Source organism: Rhineura floridana, chromosome 22 (assembly GCF_030035675.1).
Source record: "Rhineura floridana isolate rRhiFlo1 chromosome 22, rRhiFlo1.hap2, whole genome shotgun sequence".
NCBI classification, from domain to species: domain Eukaryota; kingdom Metazoa; phylum Chordata; class Lepidosauria; order Squamata; family Rhineuridae; genus Rhineura; species Rhineura floridana.
This window is the reverse complement of record NC_084501.1, coordinates 703,928-719,103: the sequence shown is the minus strand read 5'-3', so window position 1 is coordinate 719,103 and position 15,176 is coordinate 703,928. Positions and strand designations below refer to the sequence as shown.

General features: G+C 43.5%; 1 protein-coding gene across 6 annotated transcripts in view; it reads right to left on the bottom strand.

The window, feature by feature from the left end:
- Positions 1–14,533, bottom strand: part of SF1 (splicing factor 1) — a 34,687-nt gene extending 20,154 nt beyond the window's left edge. For all 6 annotated transcript variants that reach the window (XM_061606750.1, XM_061606753.1, XM_061606751.1 and 3 more), the window contains exons 1-3: positions 13,960–14,533; positions 11,933–12,061; positions 1,894–1,969 (exon numbers count right to left, since the gene is read on the bottom strand). In XM_061606750.1, coding sequence (XP_061462734.1) covers positions 1,894–1,969; positions 11,933–12,061; positions 13,960–14,458 — 704 coding nt within the window. In that variant the 5' untranslated portion in view covers positions 14,459–14,533. The remainder of the gene's footprint in view (positions 1–1,893; positions 1,970–11,932; positions 12,062–13,959) is intronic.
- Between the last annotated feature and the right edge of the window lie 643 nt (positions 14,534–15,176).

The window sequence follows — 15,176 nt, the reverse complement described above, 5'->3', positions numbered from 1 at the left end:
ACTGTGCTTAAGAGTTAGAGAACAGGGGTGTGTATAAGCTCAACAAGCCCACCCTCCTCATGCCACAGTCTGGGCCTGTAAACTGCTAGAGACAGACCTGCTTTCTCCATGTAGTTTAGATGCCCAGAAAGCAGAGGTTCTAACAAACAAAAATGGTTTAACTAAAATTAAAGAGTCAGTTTGGTTTTATCACAGCTGCTCTTGCGGTAAAAAAAGCCACACTCTTAGAATTCTGCTTAAGTTTATAGATCTTTTCCCAAACATATTGAAATAACAATTTAGAGTTAGCTGCAAGAAGGGAAGAGATATTGGTCATGTTATCAAAAAATACATCCTTGAAGTAATGAGATACCTAAACCTTGGGATTTTAGTTAAACAATCTTTCTTTCTAGTTGGTTAAAGAATTGATTAGAGCCCGTTGATCCCAATGTCTTCTCAGCCTGAAGTGAATCATCAACACAAGAATATGAAACAAAAAGGTCAGATTTGGTAAGGAGTGATCACATCTAAATTACACCTCCATTTCTATGACCTGAGGAGGCCTAACAGTCCCAAAGCAATGTGAACGATTTTATCTCCCACAATTGACATTTACTAGCAAGCTTAAAATAAACTTAATTGCTAGCTTAGTAGATCCTTTTAAACACAAAGAGATGGGTAATTAATAAATGGGGGGACTTAGAGCTGAATGTATCTATTCATTTCAAGCCTTCTGTTGTAAAAGTTGTCTTTTTGCAAGCAAGATAATTTACTTTTACTGTATGTTAATGTCATATTATCTTTTAGCCAGTATGGTCTCATTTCAAGAAAGGACAGTTCAAACCAACACCCTACATACACAAGACAAAGCAGTACCTGCAACTCACCACTGCTGTGCATTAACCTTGTGTTAAATTAAGACCCAATACCACAGGTCATTCTTATCAAGTGCAAAAAGAAGGCATAGAAATCTGTTCCCACCAAGAATGAGTTCACCTGTTAAAACCTAAAGCCCGTTATAGGAGCCAAGAAGGCATTTTTCAGCTGTTCTTTTTAAGCTAAAATAGGCAGTATCATGCCCCAAGCTGAAAGCTCTTCTCTTGCAAGGCTTCCAAACCTACTGGCAGCCTCATCATGTTTATTTACTGTTCCAAATAACAAACCTCAAATGGGTTGAATTTAAGGGAAAAGGGGATTTCACTTTTTCAAGAGCAAGAATTACTTTACAAGTTGTGCAACATGCTATAACACAACTATTTCCTGATTTTACCTTCTGATAAATAAATGTTTACAAGCCAATTAAAAAACAAACCAAACACAGAAGTTATTTTGTTGGATGACACTGAAGCCCAACAAAACCGCACGTGTCCAATTCAGCACACTGCAGGTGCAGATTTGCTTGGGCCCCAAATCCCAAGATATTGGCCACTGCTGTGTAGTAGCTGCTATCAAAGAAACTGGTTAGTACCCATCTGGTTTAAAAACCATGCTCAGCCACCACTTGGAAAGTATTGTAAAATCAGCTGTCAGAAAAAGTTTCCAGGCTGCTCACTCTGTGACTGTGCTGAGGATTCCTCAGTTTGAACCTGTGAGAAAAACCTCTGGACACTTGCCCAAGACCAGGACTGCACATGTTAAAATTAGTTGGCCACCATACATGTATTTTTTTCTTAGGTTGGGTTAATAATTGCAAACTACAGACTTAGAAATTCTATAGCAAGGATGGGACCTTATTGTCCCTTTCTGGTTTTACCTTCCCTAACAGTAAGGTCTCAGCTACCTTTTCTGCTAAATCAGACCAATGAAGACATTTCATTAGGAAGAAATTTCATTGAACTGACATTATGATGCCACAAAAATTTATTGAAAAAGGTAAAAAGTGTTACTGTCAGCTGGTTAAAACTGTTTCCCAACCTGTCCTCAGGGTTAGGGGGGATGCCCAGGTCTCCTGTGCGTAGTTTGCGAGTCAGGTCTTCTATCTGCAGTTGCACTGGAAGAAACCAGGTTAGGAAGAAAAAAGGATGGAAAAAAAGACAATGTTACCAAAAAACATCTCAAATCTCAACATCAAAGCATGAAGAACTGGAGAATTTGCAAGGGACGACTGATATATCATCAACATAAATATCAGGAAACCCTACAATGTTACTTCAGTCAAATATGTTCATCAGGATTCCAGAAAAGTCCCTCCTTATTTCTAGCAAGTCTTCAAAAAGAATTATACACCAGGAAGCAAAGCATTCATTTGAGAGTTCACAAAAAAGAGTATCTAATCTTTGTGAGTCTTACTTTCAAGGCCACCAAAAAACAACCATGTTGACCTGTTATAACTAGTACTGGACAAAGACTTCTAGCAGTAACAATGTACCACATATTTCTTTTAAAACATCAGAACAGTGCTATGAGTGTATTGGCCAATTTAATGAGAGACTTCAGAACTGCACAGTTCATACCAGATTAGCCCAAGGTGTCTCTTCCTAGAGATTATGTCTTATAGGCAGTGCTTCTGCTTATATTATGTAACCCTTTGCTAACTAGCAAACACTAAACATTGAAGTGCATAATTGAGGAAATCATACTTTAACTTGCTGGGTAGCCAATACTGCACACAGACAACCACACACCTAAGGCAGTACACCAGCAGACACCAAACATTTAGCAATCGATTTTTAGACCCAGAATATAACTTTACTCTGGTTCATCCAACAGAGTGCAAGTTAATTAGTATTTACTCAGGTAGTGGAGAGCAGCAATTGGTTTGGGATTCAGAACCTAAGCCCCTTGTTGATATGGCTTTGTTCAAGTCCCACTGACATCTGTCAGGCTACATGGAGGAAATGGTTTGTAGACTGCAAGCCAAATCACTACTAAGCAAAGGTACACCCAACACCATTATTATCGACTCCTTGTACATGTAATAGAATGCAGAAAATGCAGATAACCCAGGCTTGGCAAATCCACTCTCCAGGACAGAGTGCTGCCTGGCGAGAGGGCCACCTGACATCACACAACCCAGTTCCCAATGAATTACTGAGAACTTGGGGGAGGTCTTTAATTCATGCCAAGTTTTAGAGGAGGAAAAAGGGTAGAGAAATACCTTCTCTATACAGAAGGATGGCAGTTCTCCATGTTGCACTGAGGCAAACAAAAGCAGCTTAAGAAACATGCATCACTTCAGCTTGCTCCGAAGCCTAATGTGGTGACACATCACCAATACCCGACCACATTTAGAGGCTCCATGAAACAACTGTTTGGTTAATATTGAGAATAACCTTGGAAGATGTTGTGAAAAGCAAAAAATGTGGGCCAATAAACTAAAGTTGGATGGGAGCTAATAAGCTGAAGCTGCATCATGGTAAGAGAGAGATGGCATGTGTCCCACATTCTCTGGTCCAAGAGATGGGGAGATGGCCTGTTCTAGATGGGATTCCCCTGGAAGGAGCAGGTTTGTAGCTTAGGGGTACTGCTGGATGCAACATTGTCACTTGAAGCCTTGGTGGCTTGGAGTGCCCATTTCCATCTACGGCTAGTTTGCCAGCTATGGCCCCTTTTGGACAGAGATGGCTTGGCTACAGTACTCCATGCTCTAGTCACTTCCAGTCTGGATTATTGCAATATGCTGTGTGTAGGACTGCCCTTGAAGATGACTTGGAAACTTCAATTGGTCCAAAATGCAGCACCCAGATTGCTAGCTGGAATCCCGTTTAGAATTCACATAACCCCCAGTTAAAAAAAGCTGCACTGGTTGCCCAATTCAAGGCACTCACATTAGCATTTAAAGCCCTAAACTATTTATGCCCAATATCTGAAAGGCTACCTCCTTCCCTAAGACCCTCTCAGGTGTTAAGGTTGGCAGAGGGGGCCCTTTTGGTACCTCCATCACCCTTGGAAGTTTGAGAGGTGGAGGCCGGGGGGAGAGAGCAGTCCCTAAGCTGTGGGATTCCCTCTCCAGAGAGATGCGTCTGCCACCTTCAATATATAGCTTTCATCATATACTGATGCACTTCTTTACCTTGGCCTTTGGGGGTGTGTGTGTGTGTGTGTGTGTGTGTGTGTGTGTGTGTGTGTGTGTGTGTGTGTGTGTGTGTGTGTGTGTGTGTGTGTGTGTGTGTGTGTGTGTGTGTGTGTGTGTGTGTGTGAGAGAGAGAGAGAGAGAGAGAGAGAGAGAGAGAGAGAGAGAGAGAGAGAGAGAGAGAGAGAGAGAGAGAGAGATTGGAAAGCAACAAACAGAACTTCACTCAAGCTTGCTCTGGATCCCTATAAGGATTCCGTTAATCACCTAATATGAACGTAATTGTGATTAACCAAACAGAGGTTTTTATTATATTAACAAAACGTTTCAGCTTCCGCCTTCATCAGCTGCCAACATACAAATGCTGTTACCAAGGTGGCAGTTATAGAGCTTTGAAGATGGAATGTTCAGAGGGGCTTCATTTGCAGAAGCGAAGTAGTGGTGGTACTGTCCTCCAGGTTCAGGCCATGTGGTGCCAATGTGTCCAGAGAGTAAATCCAAAATTTCTCCCTTTTGGTCAATGCTGCTGGATCTGCTGGCATCTCTATCGCTGTTATGGAAAAGTCCAACAGGCTGTGACCCTCAATGTTAAAATGCTTTGCAACTGGTTGCTCCACTTTTTTTGGTCAAAATTGCTGACTTGTGGTTCCTGAAGCGCGTGTGTAGGTCAGTTGTGGTCTTTCCTACGTATTGGATATGACATCCTGGTCTTTTGCACTCGATGATGTAAACTATATTGCAGGACCTGTAGGTGATGTTCTGTTTGATGTAATATGTCCTGTCTGTCCCAGTGCTTGTAAAAGTGGCTGTCTCCCTGATGTACACACAGGTGATACAGCGTTTGGAGTGACAAGGATGAGACCCTGGAATGGTGATAGGTGGCTTAAGCACAGCTCTCACCAACAGTCCGCGCAAATTAGGAGGTTGGCGAAATGCTATAACAGGAGGCCTGCTGATGGCTCTGGTAAGATGTTCAGAGTTTGCCAGCAATGGGTAGCTCTCCTTGATTGCTCGGTGATAGTTAGGAGATGCTGGATGGAAATCTACCACAAATGGAATCTGTTGCTCTCTGCTCTTTGACACCTCAGTATGATGGAGGAGGTTTTCTCTGGATAGAATGGAGGCTCGGTGGATGTTGCAATTCATAATATGTGGAGAATATCCTCTTTGAAGGTGTTCTTTAAGTTCACTGATCCTTCTCTGGTATTTATCTTCAGTGTTGCAAATAAGTTTGATTCTCAGAGCTAAGCTATACACAATGTTCTTCTTTATATGCCTAGGATGGCAGGATTTCCAGTTTAAATAGGTGTGGGCATCAGTAGGTTTGCTGTAGAGATCAGTGGCTATTTTGTTATTTTCAATGGTAAGAAGGACATCCAGAAAAGGGATGTGCGGATTGTCATTTGTACTATTAAATGTAAACTTAATAGAGGGATGGATAGAGTTGATGTAATTTTTAAATTGTTCCAAACTCTCTTTACCATTCGTCTAGACCATAAAGATGTCGTCAATGTATCGCCACCATATAAGTGGTTTGTTGATGGCCTTTTTGAGGATCTCCTGTTCCAGTTTACCCATAAAGAGATTTGCATATGAGCCGTGCGAGTCCCCATAGCTGTGCCTTGTAGTTGCAGGTCGCGTTCTCCATTGAATGTAAAGTTGTTACAAGTCAGGACTAGTGTTGCTAAAGTTGTGAGAACCTCTGTTGGAGGATTGTTCATATGTCTGGTGTTAAGGAACTCATTTAAAGCCTGAATCCCATCATTATGTGGTATATTGGTGTAAAGAGATATGACATCTAAAGTAGCTAGTATACTATTGTTGTGGAATTGATACTGCTTGTTTAAAGACTCAATTTTAAGCAAAAAGTCCTTGGTGTCTTTGATATACGATGGGAGGTTTTGCACCATGTTTTGTAAATCCTTTCAGTAGCTGTGTTGTTACCTGAGACAATTGGGCAACCAGGATTGTTGGCTTTGTGGATTTTAGGCAGCATGTAAAACCTTCCAGGGGTGGGATTTGGATTAACAAGGAGATCAGCAGTTTCCTCTTTAAGAAGTTTCCTTCTTGTAAGGTTTTGTATAGATGTAATGATACAAGTATTGAGATCTGTGGTGATGTCTTTGTCAAGAAATCTATATGCTGTTTCATCCTTTAGCTGTCTTTGACCTTCTGCTATATAGTCTGTAGTGTTAAGTACCACAACAGCACCCTTATCTGCAGGTTTGATGACAATATCCCTTCTCATCTGAAGGTTCCTTAGGGCTATATATACATTAGGACCCACCCTATTCTACTGATTGTAGATAGTCTTAACTGATTTTAACTTTGTATTTTTACATCCCTTTAAATTAAAGCCAAGAATGCCAGAAAATGCAACTAGCTGTTAATTTGTCCAGCCACAATCTTACAAATGAGTTGTGGGGGGAGGGGTTGAGGTTTGTACACACCTCAAAATGTAACATGATATAAACATTAACCAAAACGAACTGAAAAATTGGTACTAAATGACATCCCTCACCCTTTTTAGGCATTGGCAAACCTTATCTAGCCAAGAACTGGAAACAAGAAGATTCTTCTATTGACGTTAAATGTAAAAACATGCAGAACTGAATTAACATTAAAGATTCGGTTACGGAGACAAGAGACAGCTGCAGGAATAAAAATATTATTTAGTGGTAATAATACAAGACATACTATAAATGACATTTGTGCCACCAAGTCTCTCAATATATGGATTATAATTCACTAATACGCAAAAAACCTTGCGGTTTAAGAATGTACCTATAGCCAACAGATATTTCTACCAAACTTTAAAAAGCAGAGAAATTGGGCAGCTATAGTGAATGCACCAGGGGAGCAGGAGACCTGAACTCCTCTCTGAGATATTGTACTGCCCTACAAAGTTGTCAAAATGCAAACACAATTTGGGTTGGTCTTTCACAGTCCAATCCACTTGCTGTGTAGCTTGGAAGAATTTGGTAACATGTGCCTCTGAGCATATGGTGAGTGGTGGTAACACCTGCCATCTTCAAAGACGGAGAATTATATTTTTGTATGTTTACTGGTGTTCTTCTTACTTTGCTTCTTTCCTGTGTTACTAATGTTTCTACAGAGAATCTAAACCAGAAAATTTCCCCCCTCCTTATTCATCCTAGAAATCTGTGTCAAATGTATTTTTATTAATTTCAAAGCCTTTTTATTGGTCACTGTCATGTCATGGTGAAGACAGCCTTTTGTGTTTTATATTGGAGGTTATGTTCTATTTCTATTTTGGGTGCATTAACAGTTGGGCCTGAAACTGCAGTTTGATGTAAAATCAGACTGATTACAATATGCTGCTACTTCAGCAATGACTCTAGCTGTTGGAAAAAAGAGGATGCATGTTTTCAGCCTGCTATGTTTAAACCACTTTATTTAAGGCAAGGTGTTCACGATCAATTAAAAACATGGAGCACATCTAGAATTTTGCTCAATATATTTCACCTTCCACTGTCTTGTCTTGTGCAAATTGAGACACTTCTGAGGTCCACTGGAGACTATTTTGCAGAAGTCAGTGCCGTTATTCCACAATTATGTTTGGAGTTTTTTTAGTATAAATTTTGCAAAGTGTTGCTGTACTTCACATATTCATAGAAACAAAAGCAAAAGAAAATGATTTCCTATAGAAAACTTCACTAAAATTGCAAAGTAAATCAGACATATCTAAAGTGACCATCTGAACTATATCAACTGTTTTAATAATGTTGCTTCCTCCCAGCTAAAACAAGATCAGCACAGGACATATCTTCTTTCTATTATTTGGGCTGATTACAGGTGTTGCCACCACTCACCATATGCTCAGAGGCACATGTTACCAAATTCTTCCAAGCTACACAGCAAGTGGATTGGACTGTGAAAGATCAACCCAAATTGTGTTTGCATTTTGACAACTTCGTAGGGCAGTACAATATCTCAGAGAGGAGGTCAGGTCTCCTGCTTCCCTGGTGCATTCACTATAGCTGCCCAATTTCCCTGCTTTTTAAAGTTTGGTAGAAATATCTGTGGGCTACAGGTACATTCTTAAAGCGCAAGGTTTTTTCCGTATTAGTGAATTTCCATGCTTTTTAATCTGGGAGGTAAGAAATGGGATCCTGCCCAAGTTTGCTGAGAATGGATTGATCGTTTGCATGCTTATTGAGTTAAGTGAGACACACTCTCTCTCTCTCTCTCTCTCTCTCTCTCTCACACACACACACACACACACACACACACACACACACACACACACACACGGCAATCATGCTTAGGATAGGTGAAACTGACCACAGGGGATGGGGAAGGGGGCGGAGTGGAAAGGCAGAGGGGAGGACTGGGATGGGAGCAGGCAGGAGGGGGAGGGGAGAAGGACAGATGTGGTCATTTGCATGTTTATTGAGTTCAGTGGGATTTACTCCTGCGCAATCATGCTTAGGATAGGTAAAACTGACCAGGGGGGAGGGACGGAGGGCTGGAGTGGGCAGGGGAGGCAGAAGAAGGAAGAGGGGAGGAGAAAGGGAGAGGAAAGGAGAAGGAGGGAAAAGGTAGGTCTGATCATTTGTATGATTATTGAGTTGCATCGGATATACTCCTATGCAATCATGATTAGGATAGGTAAAACTGACTAGGCTGGGCCTGCCAACTAAGACATCTTCTGTATCTTTCAAAGTTTCAAAGGGAGAATTCTACCTTGTGGTTTTTCCCATTACATTGTTGCAAGAACACCTGCACTTGGCTGACTTTCTCTTCTACTAAAGACACAGGATCAGTCTGAGGCCCTGAACCTGGCAACTCTACCTCCCACCCAAATTTAAAACAAAGCTGTCCCTGGCCACATCCACACCAGGCCTCTATTACACTTTGGACAATCATTATTTATTTAACTATTTATTTAATGTATTTATATACCGCCCCATAGCCGAAGCTCTCTGGGCGGTTTACAATAACTAAAAACAATAAAAAGAAATATACAAATTTAAAAATACATATTTTAAAAACAATTTAAAACAATTTATCATGGCTTCTCTCAAAGCCATGGCTCAAAGCCAATCATGGCTTCTCTCAAAGAATCCTGGGAAGTGTAGTTAGTGAAGGGTGCTGAGAGTTGCTAGGAGACGCTCTGTTTCTCTCACAGACCTTCAATCAGAGTGGCTGACTGTTAACCATTCTCTCAGGGGAATAGGAGTCTCCTCTCAGCACCCTTCACAAACTACACTTCCCAGGATTCTTTGAGGGAAGCCATGACTGTCCCAAGTGAAATCAAGTCTGGTGTGGGTGTGGCCTTATTAGCCAAGCCCAGCAGCTGTGAGGCTTTTAGAACACTGACAGTTGGTCCTTACTGAGCATGCCCCCCATTAGGCTTCCAGCCAAAGTTTATTAAATTAATTAAAAATCAACCAGGCGTTAACTTTTAAACTGCAGTAGATGAAGGTCAGAGTATGGGGCAAGGTCAGTATTAGGATTACAGGTACTCTGTGAACATGGCTGATTTCATGGCTGATTTTTAATGAATTTCAACAGATTATGAGAACTCTGGCAGAAAAAAGTCCAAAAGGACTCTGAGGTTTTTCTCTCTCTCTTTAGACTTTGAACTCTCGATTCTCTCTGACTGTTTTGTGTATCGCCATGAAAATTGACAGGGTTGTTAAGCAAGCATTTCTGAGTTCAGAACTATAAGTTTTGTAAGGTTTTGTTTTGAAATGAGCTTATGGGAAGCCTCAGAATGGCATGGGGGATATTTTCCATTTAACATTGCGGAATGTGAAAAATCCATGCTGGCTATAGTATACAGCCACTCTTGTGGCTGTATAATTAGGGAAGACTGCCAAGTCCCAAGAATGCAGATATCGCCTAAAATTCATATGCCATGTTTTCTCCTCCAGGTCATGCTAAAGTTTATGGCACTGTTTTAGGACCTCTCTCTCAAAGTTCATGTGTTCTTTATGGACTGTGTTCCCACTTATCCTTTTTATATAAGAGGCATGAAAAACCTTCAACAAGATCTGATCTCCAGTTATTTCTTCACGTTTGATGTCCTTGACATAAATACAATTTGAAATGGTCAAACAGCTCAATCACTTATTGAAATCAATAGAGTTAACCTCGGGAAAGTTTGGAACACATTTGAGACTTATTTCCACAGCTTGCCTTCAGAGGAATCTTGTTTTTTTCCCCTTTATTGTGATTCTGCAATGCTATGATTTTTTGACACTGGTATTTCATGCCTCACATTAATAGTACCAAATGGTAAAATGTCCAATTACACACTCTATTCTCTTTCACGTATAAGAAGTCTTCCTCACCCACTTATTATGGATGCACATGTACCTTTGTTAGGTGGTATTTTGGCTCAAAGAGTGTTGCACCTTCCTCCTCCTCGTCAGTTGTGGACAACAGGGTCCAACTTCTCAGCTCCAGTTAGTTAAGCAAGTGGAGCACTCATATCTTTGCACAGACTGATAATTCTGACCTAATTCTGTCTGTCTGTTAGCTGAGGCTGACAGAGCTGCTCAATTACATTTCAGAATTTAAAAAAACAGAAATGCATTCCTAAACCAAATGGCTCAAAATCGGGGCCTACTTTCTTAGATGACTTTACACCAAACATTCTTTCTCCCCACATCAATTGTTCTGTAAAAACTAACTCTACTGAACTAGCACCAAATTATTTCCAATAAGAGTATAAGCTCAGGATCAGGTAGTGTATCTTGGTTAAGCAGAGCCAATGTAGAGGTACATTAACAACCAACTTCAGGAATGTAAATAAAATTGACCCTTCAAGAATATAGTGCAGAGCATAAGATAAAGACCAGCTTCTCTAACCTGCAATTAAGTGGTACACCATTTAAATGCAGAAACTTTGCCTGACTCAAAAGAGAATATTCTGCACTGTATAAATGTTGACTCAACCTTGAAAATAACGCAATGCTTTAGAGCAGAAAATCAGCTCTCTGTAGCATTATGGACAGCTAAGCAAATCAAAATTCTCAGTGATTTATGCATAAAAAAGGAGTTAAAATTAATTTTGCAATCCTAATGAGATGAACAGGGATTAAATGGGTTTATGTTCAGGGAAAAAAATTGGTTTATATAAAAGGCAAGGACTGTACCATATAATCCATCATCAGAACACACAAGAATGATTCAGTTCGAGTACTGATCCACATTCACAAATAAACACTCACACCAATTTCCCAATACAGACAATGTAAATGCTGTTCTCGGATCCACATACAAAACATTTGTCACTCCCTGGTTTTCAGTTAACAGTTCCAACATCGTGATTCCCGTAAAGCCAAGCAGTATCCCTTTCCCAGCAATTGTATACATTTGAATGCAGAGCCACAAGCTAGCCTAACAGAGCCCACCCTCAAGTACTTGTAGACATAAAAAAACAGAAGTTAGGGGACCTTCCCTTCATTTGAGTGGCATCAACAATCTTCACCAGCATGGAAAGTCAATTTTAGCTTTGAAGAATTAGCATAGCAACATAAGAGAAAGTCAGAAGGGAACCATGGTTAGTTTAGTTTTCAATATTCCACTGTGACAGAGGTACTTGCTTCCAAATGATGCAACTTGAAAAGGGACTCTTACTGTTTTCTGCTAGCAGGGAGTCTGTGAAGCTAAGAAGAGACCCTCCTGATTAGATTTTAATGGCCAATTAAATAAATGCCAGCAAGTTTCATTCCCCATCACCTCATACTTTAGCTCTTCTACTGTGCCTGTGGATGACATTGTTTCAACCAAATGGGACAGCTGAGTGGAGACATGAATATTACCTATTTTAAGTAATGAAAACAAGACCACAATAACCTGAGCCTTTGAAAGCACAGATTTCAAATACCTCAGACACAACAGCCAAAAATAGTATCTGGATCAGTAGTGACATGGCCAAATAAAAACAGGAAAAGAATGAGAATTTACCTATATAAGCTCTCTCTTGTTCACGGGTAAGCCCAGGAGGAATAACTGTGGGCATTCCGGGTATAACAGTCTTCTGATCCATGGTATCTTGGTTCCATCTACTCCTCTTCCTCTTTTTATTAGGAAAATCTGTAGACAGAGATGGTTTTTTACAGGAACAGTTAACACATGTTGAAGTTCAGTTTACAGTTTGGTTTTATGGCACGCCTAGTATGTGGGCACTTTTCACAGTACTATTAATTCAGCCTAGCACCATTAGGTCCCAGGGAGGGTTACAACAATTTAAACTATATTAAAACAAATTACAACCACAGGAATAGGATGGGTCCTGAAAACAGCTCTATTTCTCCTTTTCATCTTCTTCAGGTGAGGCTGTCAATATGCTGAACCAGTGTCTGGCTGCAACAATGGACTGGATGAGAGCTAATAAACTGAGGCTCAATCCAGACAAGACTGAAATGCTGCTAGCGGGTGGCTCTTCTGACCGGATGGTGGATGTTCAACCTGTCCTGGATAGGGTTGCACTCCCCCTGAAGGAGCAGATTCGTAGCTTAGGGGTTCTCCTAGAACCACCTCTGTCACTTGAGGCTCAGGTAGCCTTGGTGGCACGGAGTGCCTTCTACCAACTTGGCTGGTGGCCCAGCTGCGCCCCTATCTGGACAGGGATAACCTCGCTTCAGTTGTCCATGCTCTGGTAACCTCACAACAACCTCATGAGATAAGTGAGGCTAAGAGACTGTGATTGGTCCAAGATCATCCAGGGAGCTTGCGGATTTGGAAGTGGTTCTCCCCAGTCCTAGCTCCATAGTACACTGCACTATTTTTCCATCACGAGACTCCTGCCCAATCCCCTTGGGGAGGTTTTACCTGTCTCTGAATATACAATCAATGTTCTGTATGGGCCTAGCACCTTTTGGGTAAATATGGATTTCTGTAACCCTCCACATCCCAAAGGCTCAAGGTAGACACAATATTTTAAAGTTTTAATATTAGTGTGCCTCACACTCACCTAGATGCTCCCCCCTCTAACCCCAAGTGTAGGCACAGTGCCCTTACAGCCAGTACTTGCTAGCTAAAAAAGGTTACCAACCTAGCCCCCTCCAGATGTTCTGGACTACAAGGCCCATGAGCCCCAGCCAGCATGGCCTAGACTGCACAAGACCCAGCTTGAAATCCCTACTCAGGCATGAAACTCAACAGGCTGGTGACACTCTCACCAAACCTACCTCACAGAGTTGCTGCAAGGATAAAGTGGAAGGGGGGATCATGTATACCACTACTTTGAGATCCTTTGAAGAACGGCAAGATACAAGAGTAATAAATAGCTAGAATGTCTCAACATTTTCCTCTTCATCCTCTGTTTCTCTATCTTGTACTGTACCTGTGTGATCCTTTCCTGATCGTGTTTAATGTCAAGTTCAGGTGATTTGCCTTTGTAAAGAAGTAACACAGTATCAAAGAAACTGAGAGGGGAAAGGGCCTGAATTCCCTTTATTTGGCGTTATTAGTGGCACATCAAAATCATTACTATTTTAGGCAATTTTCTGAAGGACACTCGATCTCTCCCACCCACCCCCTTTTAAAAAATCTAGTTATTACATTTGATTATCACCCTAACCTACGCCTGCTCTATGAAAAATATACTTTAGATAAGAAGTATTAAAATAAAATAACAGCGCCAGCAGCAGGCCAGAATGTGATTCAGTACAACAGCGAAGGGCGACCTCGGCTCTTTTCCACACGGCGTGGCGTGAAGAGAGATCGGCATTCGGCCCGTTGCGGCAGTCAGTCTCTCTCTCTCACACACACGCACCCAACCTACCTTGCAGGGCTGCTGCGAGGCTAAAGTGGGGAGAACCTTGGGCCAGTCTCCCCCTTAAGCCTGGCCTATCTCACGGGGAGGGACACGACTCTCTTCACGACCTAGCCTACCTCACAGGGTTGCTATGAGGAGAGAGAGCTGACACGGGCGCGCCGCCTGGGGCTCTTGGAAGGTAAGGCAGGCGAGTGCGAAGAGGGAGACTTGCCTTGATTCCCGGCCCCGGCCAAGCCGCCCTCGTCCTGCTGCTGCTGGTGCTGCTGCTGCAGGTGGTGGAGGAGGTGCTGGGCTTGCTGCGGCAGCGGCTGTTGCTCGAGGCCCAGCGGGGGCAGCTGCGGCTGCGCTTGCGGCGGAGGCGACGGGAAGCGGTACTGGCCGTACTGGGCCTGCTGCTGCTGCGGGGCCTGCTGCGGGGCCTGCTGCTGCTGCGGCGGCGGCGGCGGGGCCTGCTGCTGCGGCTGGGCAGGCGGCGGCGGCGGCGGCGGGGGCGGCGGCGGGGGCGGCGGCAGGGCGGCGAAGGGGAAGGCGGCGGCGGCCATGAGGCTGGGGATGGCGGGCTGGGGCTGGCCCTGGGTGGGGCCCGGCGGCGGCGGGGGCGGCGGGCCCTGCATCACCAGCCCGGGGGGAGGCAGCGGATAGCCGGCCTTGCCAGGCGGCGGCGGCGGGTGGAGCTTGCCCAGCGGCGTCGCGTTCGCTCCAGTCGCCATAGACAGAGACACGCAATGGCGGCGGCGATTTCGCGAACCTTCCACGCCAAATCCTCACCTCACAAAGGCAGGGGGCGCCGATTGGCCGCAAAACCCGTCCTTCGTGGGCCCACGCGCCGCGCCATTGGACAGGGGACGCGTCGCTTCTCGGGCACTGTGCAGCGATTGGATGACGGTCGCGTTCTCAAGGAACAGATTGGCGCGTAGGCAGGAAAGGCGGGATTGAGGCGGATTGGGTCTGTCAGCTGTCGTTCAGACGGAAAGCTCGTCGCCGTGGGCATGGAATGGCTATGAAGCACGATGGGCGGGAAAATGTACCTGGCCGATGGGAGCCAAGAAGGTAGGCTCTCGAAACAGATTGAGCTCTGATTGGTTGAGCTTGATCCTCTCCCACCTCGGGTTTCTACGCTTTCTGCTTTTGCGGGAAGGACGTTGGGGGCTCGCAGCGCAGTACTACAGAAGGGAGGGATGACGTCAACGAGCTGGTTACCTACCATTGGACAGGAAAGAGACCTCTGGTCCGCCTCCGCTCCCAGCGCCTCAAGGAGCTGATTGGCCGGGAGCTGAAAAGGCTCTCTGGATCCCGCTTATGGGAAAGTAGGAGTTTGGGCCTGCAGGAACGCAAAGGCTTCTGGGAGATCTGCCGTTTAAACCTCGTGCCGTTCCAGATGTAGGGCCACGTTTCTCCAGGGGAAACTTTCCGGGGGCCGCGTGCCAG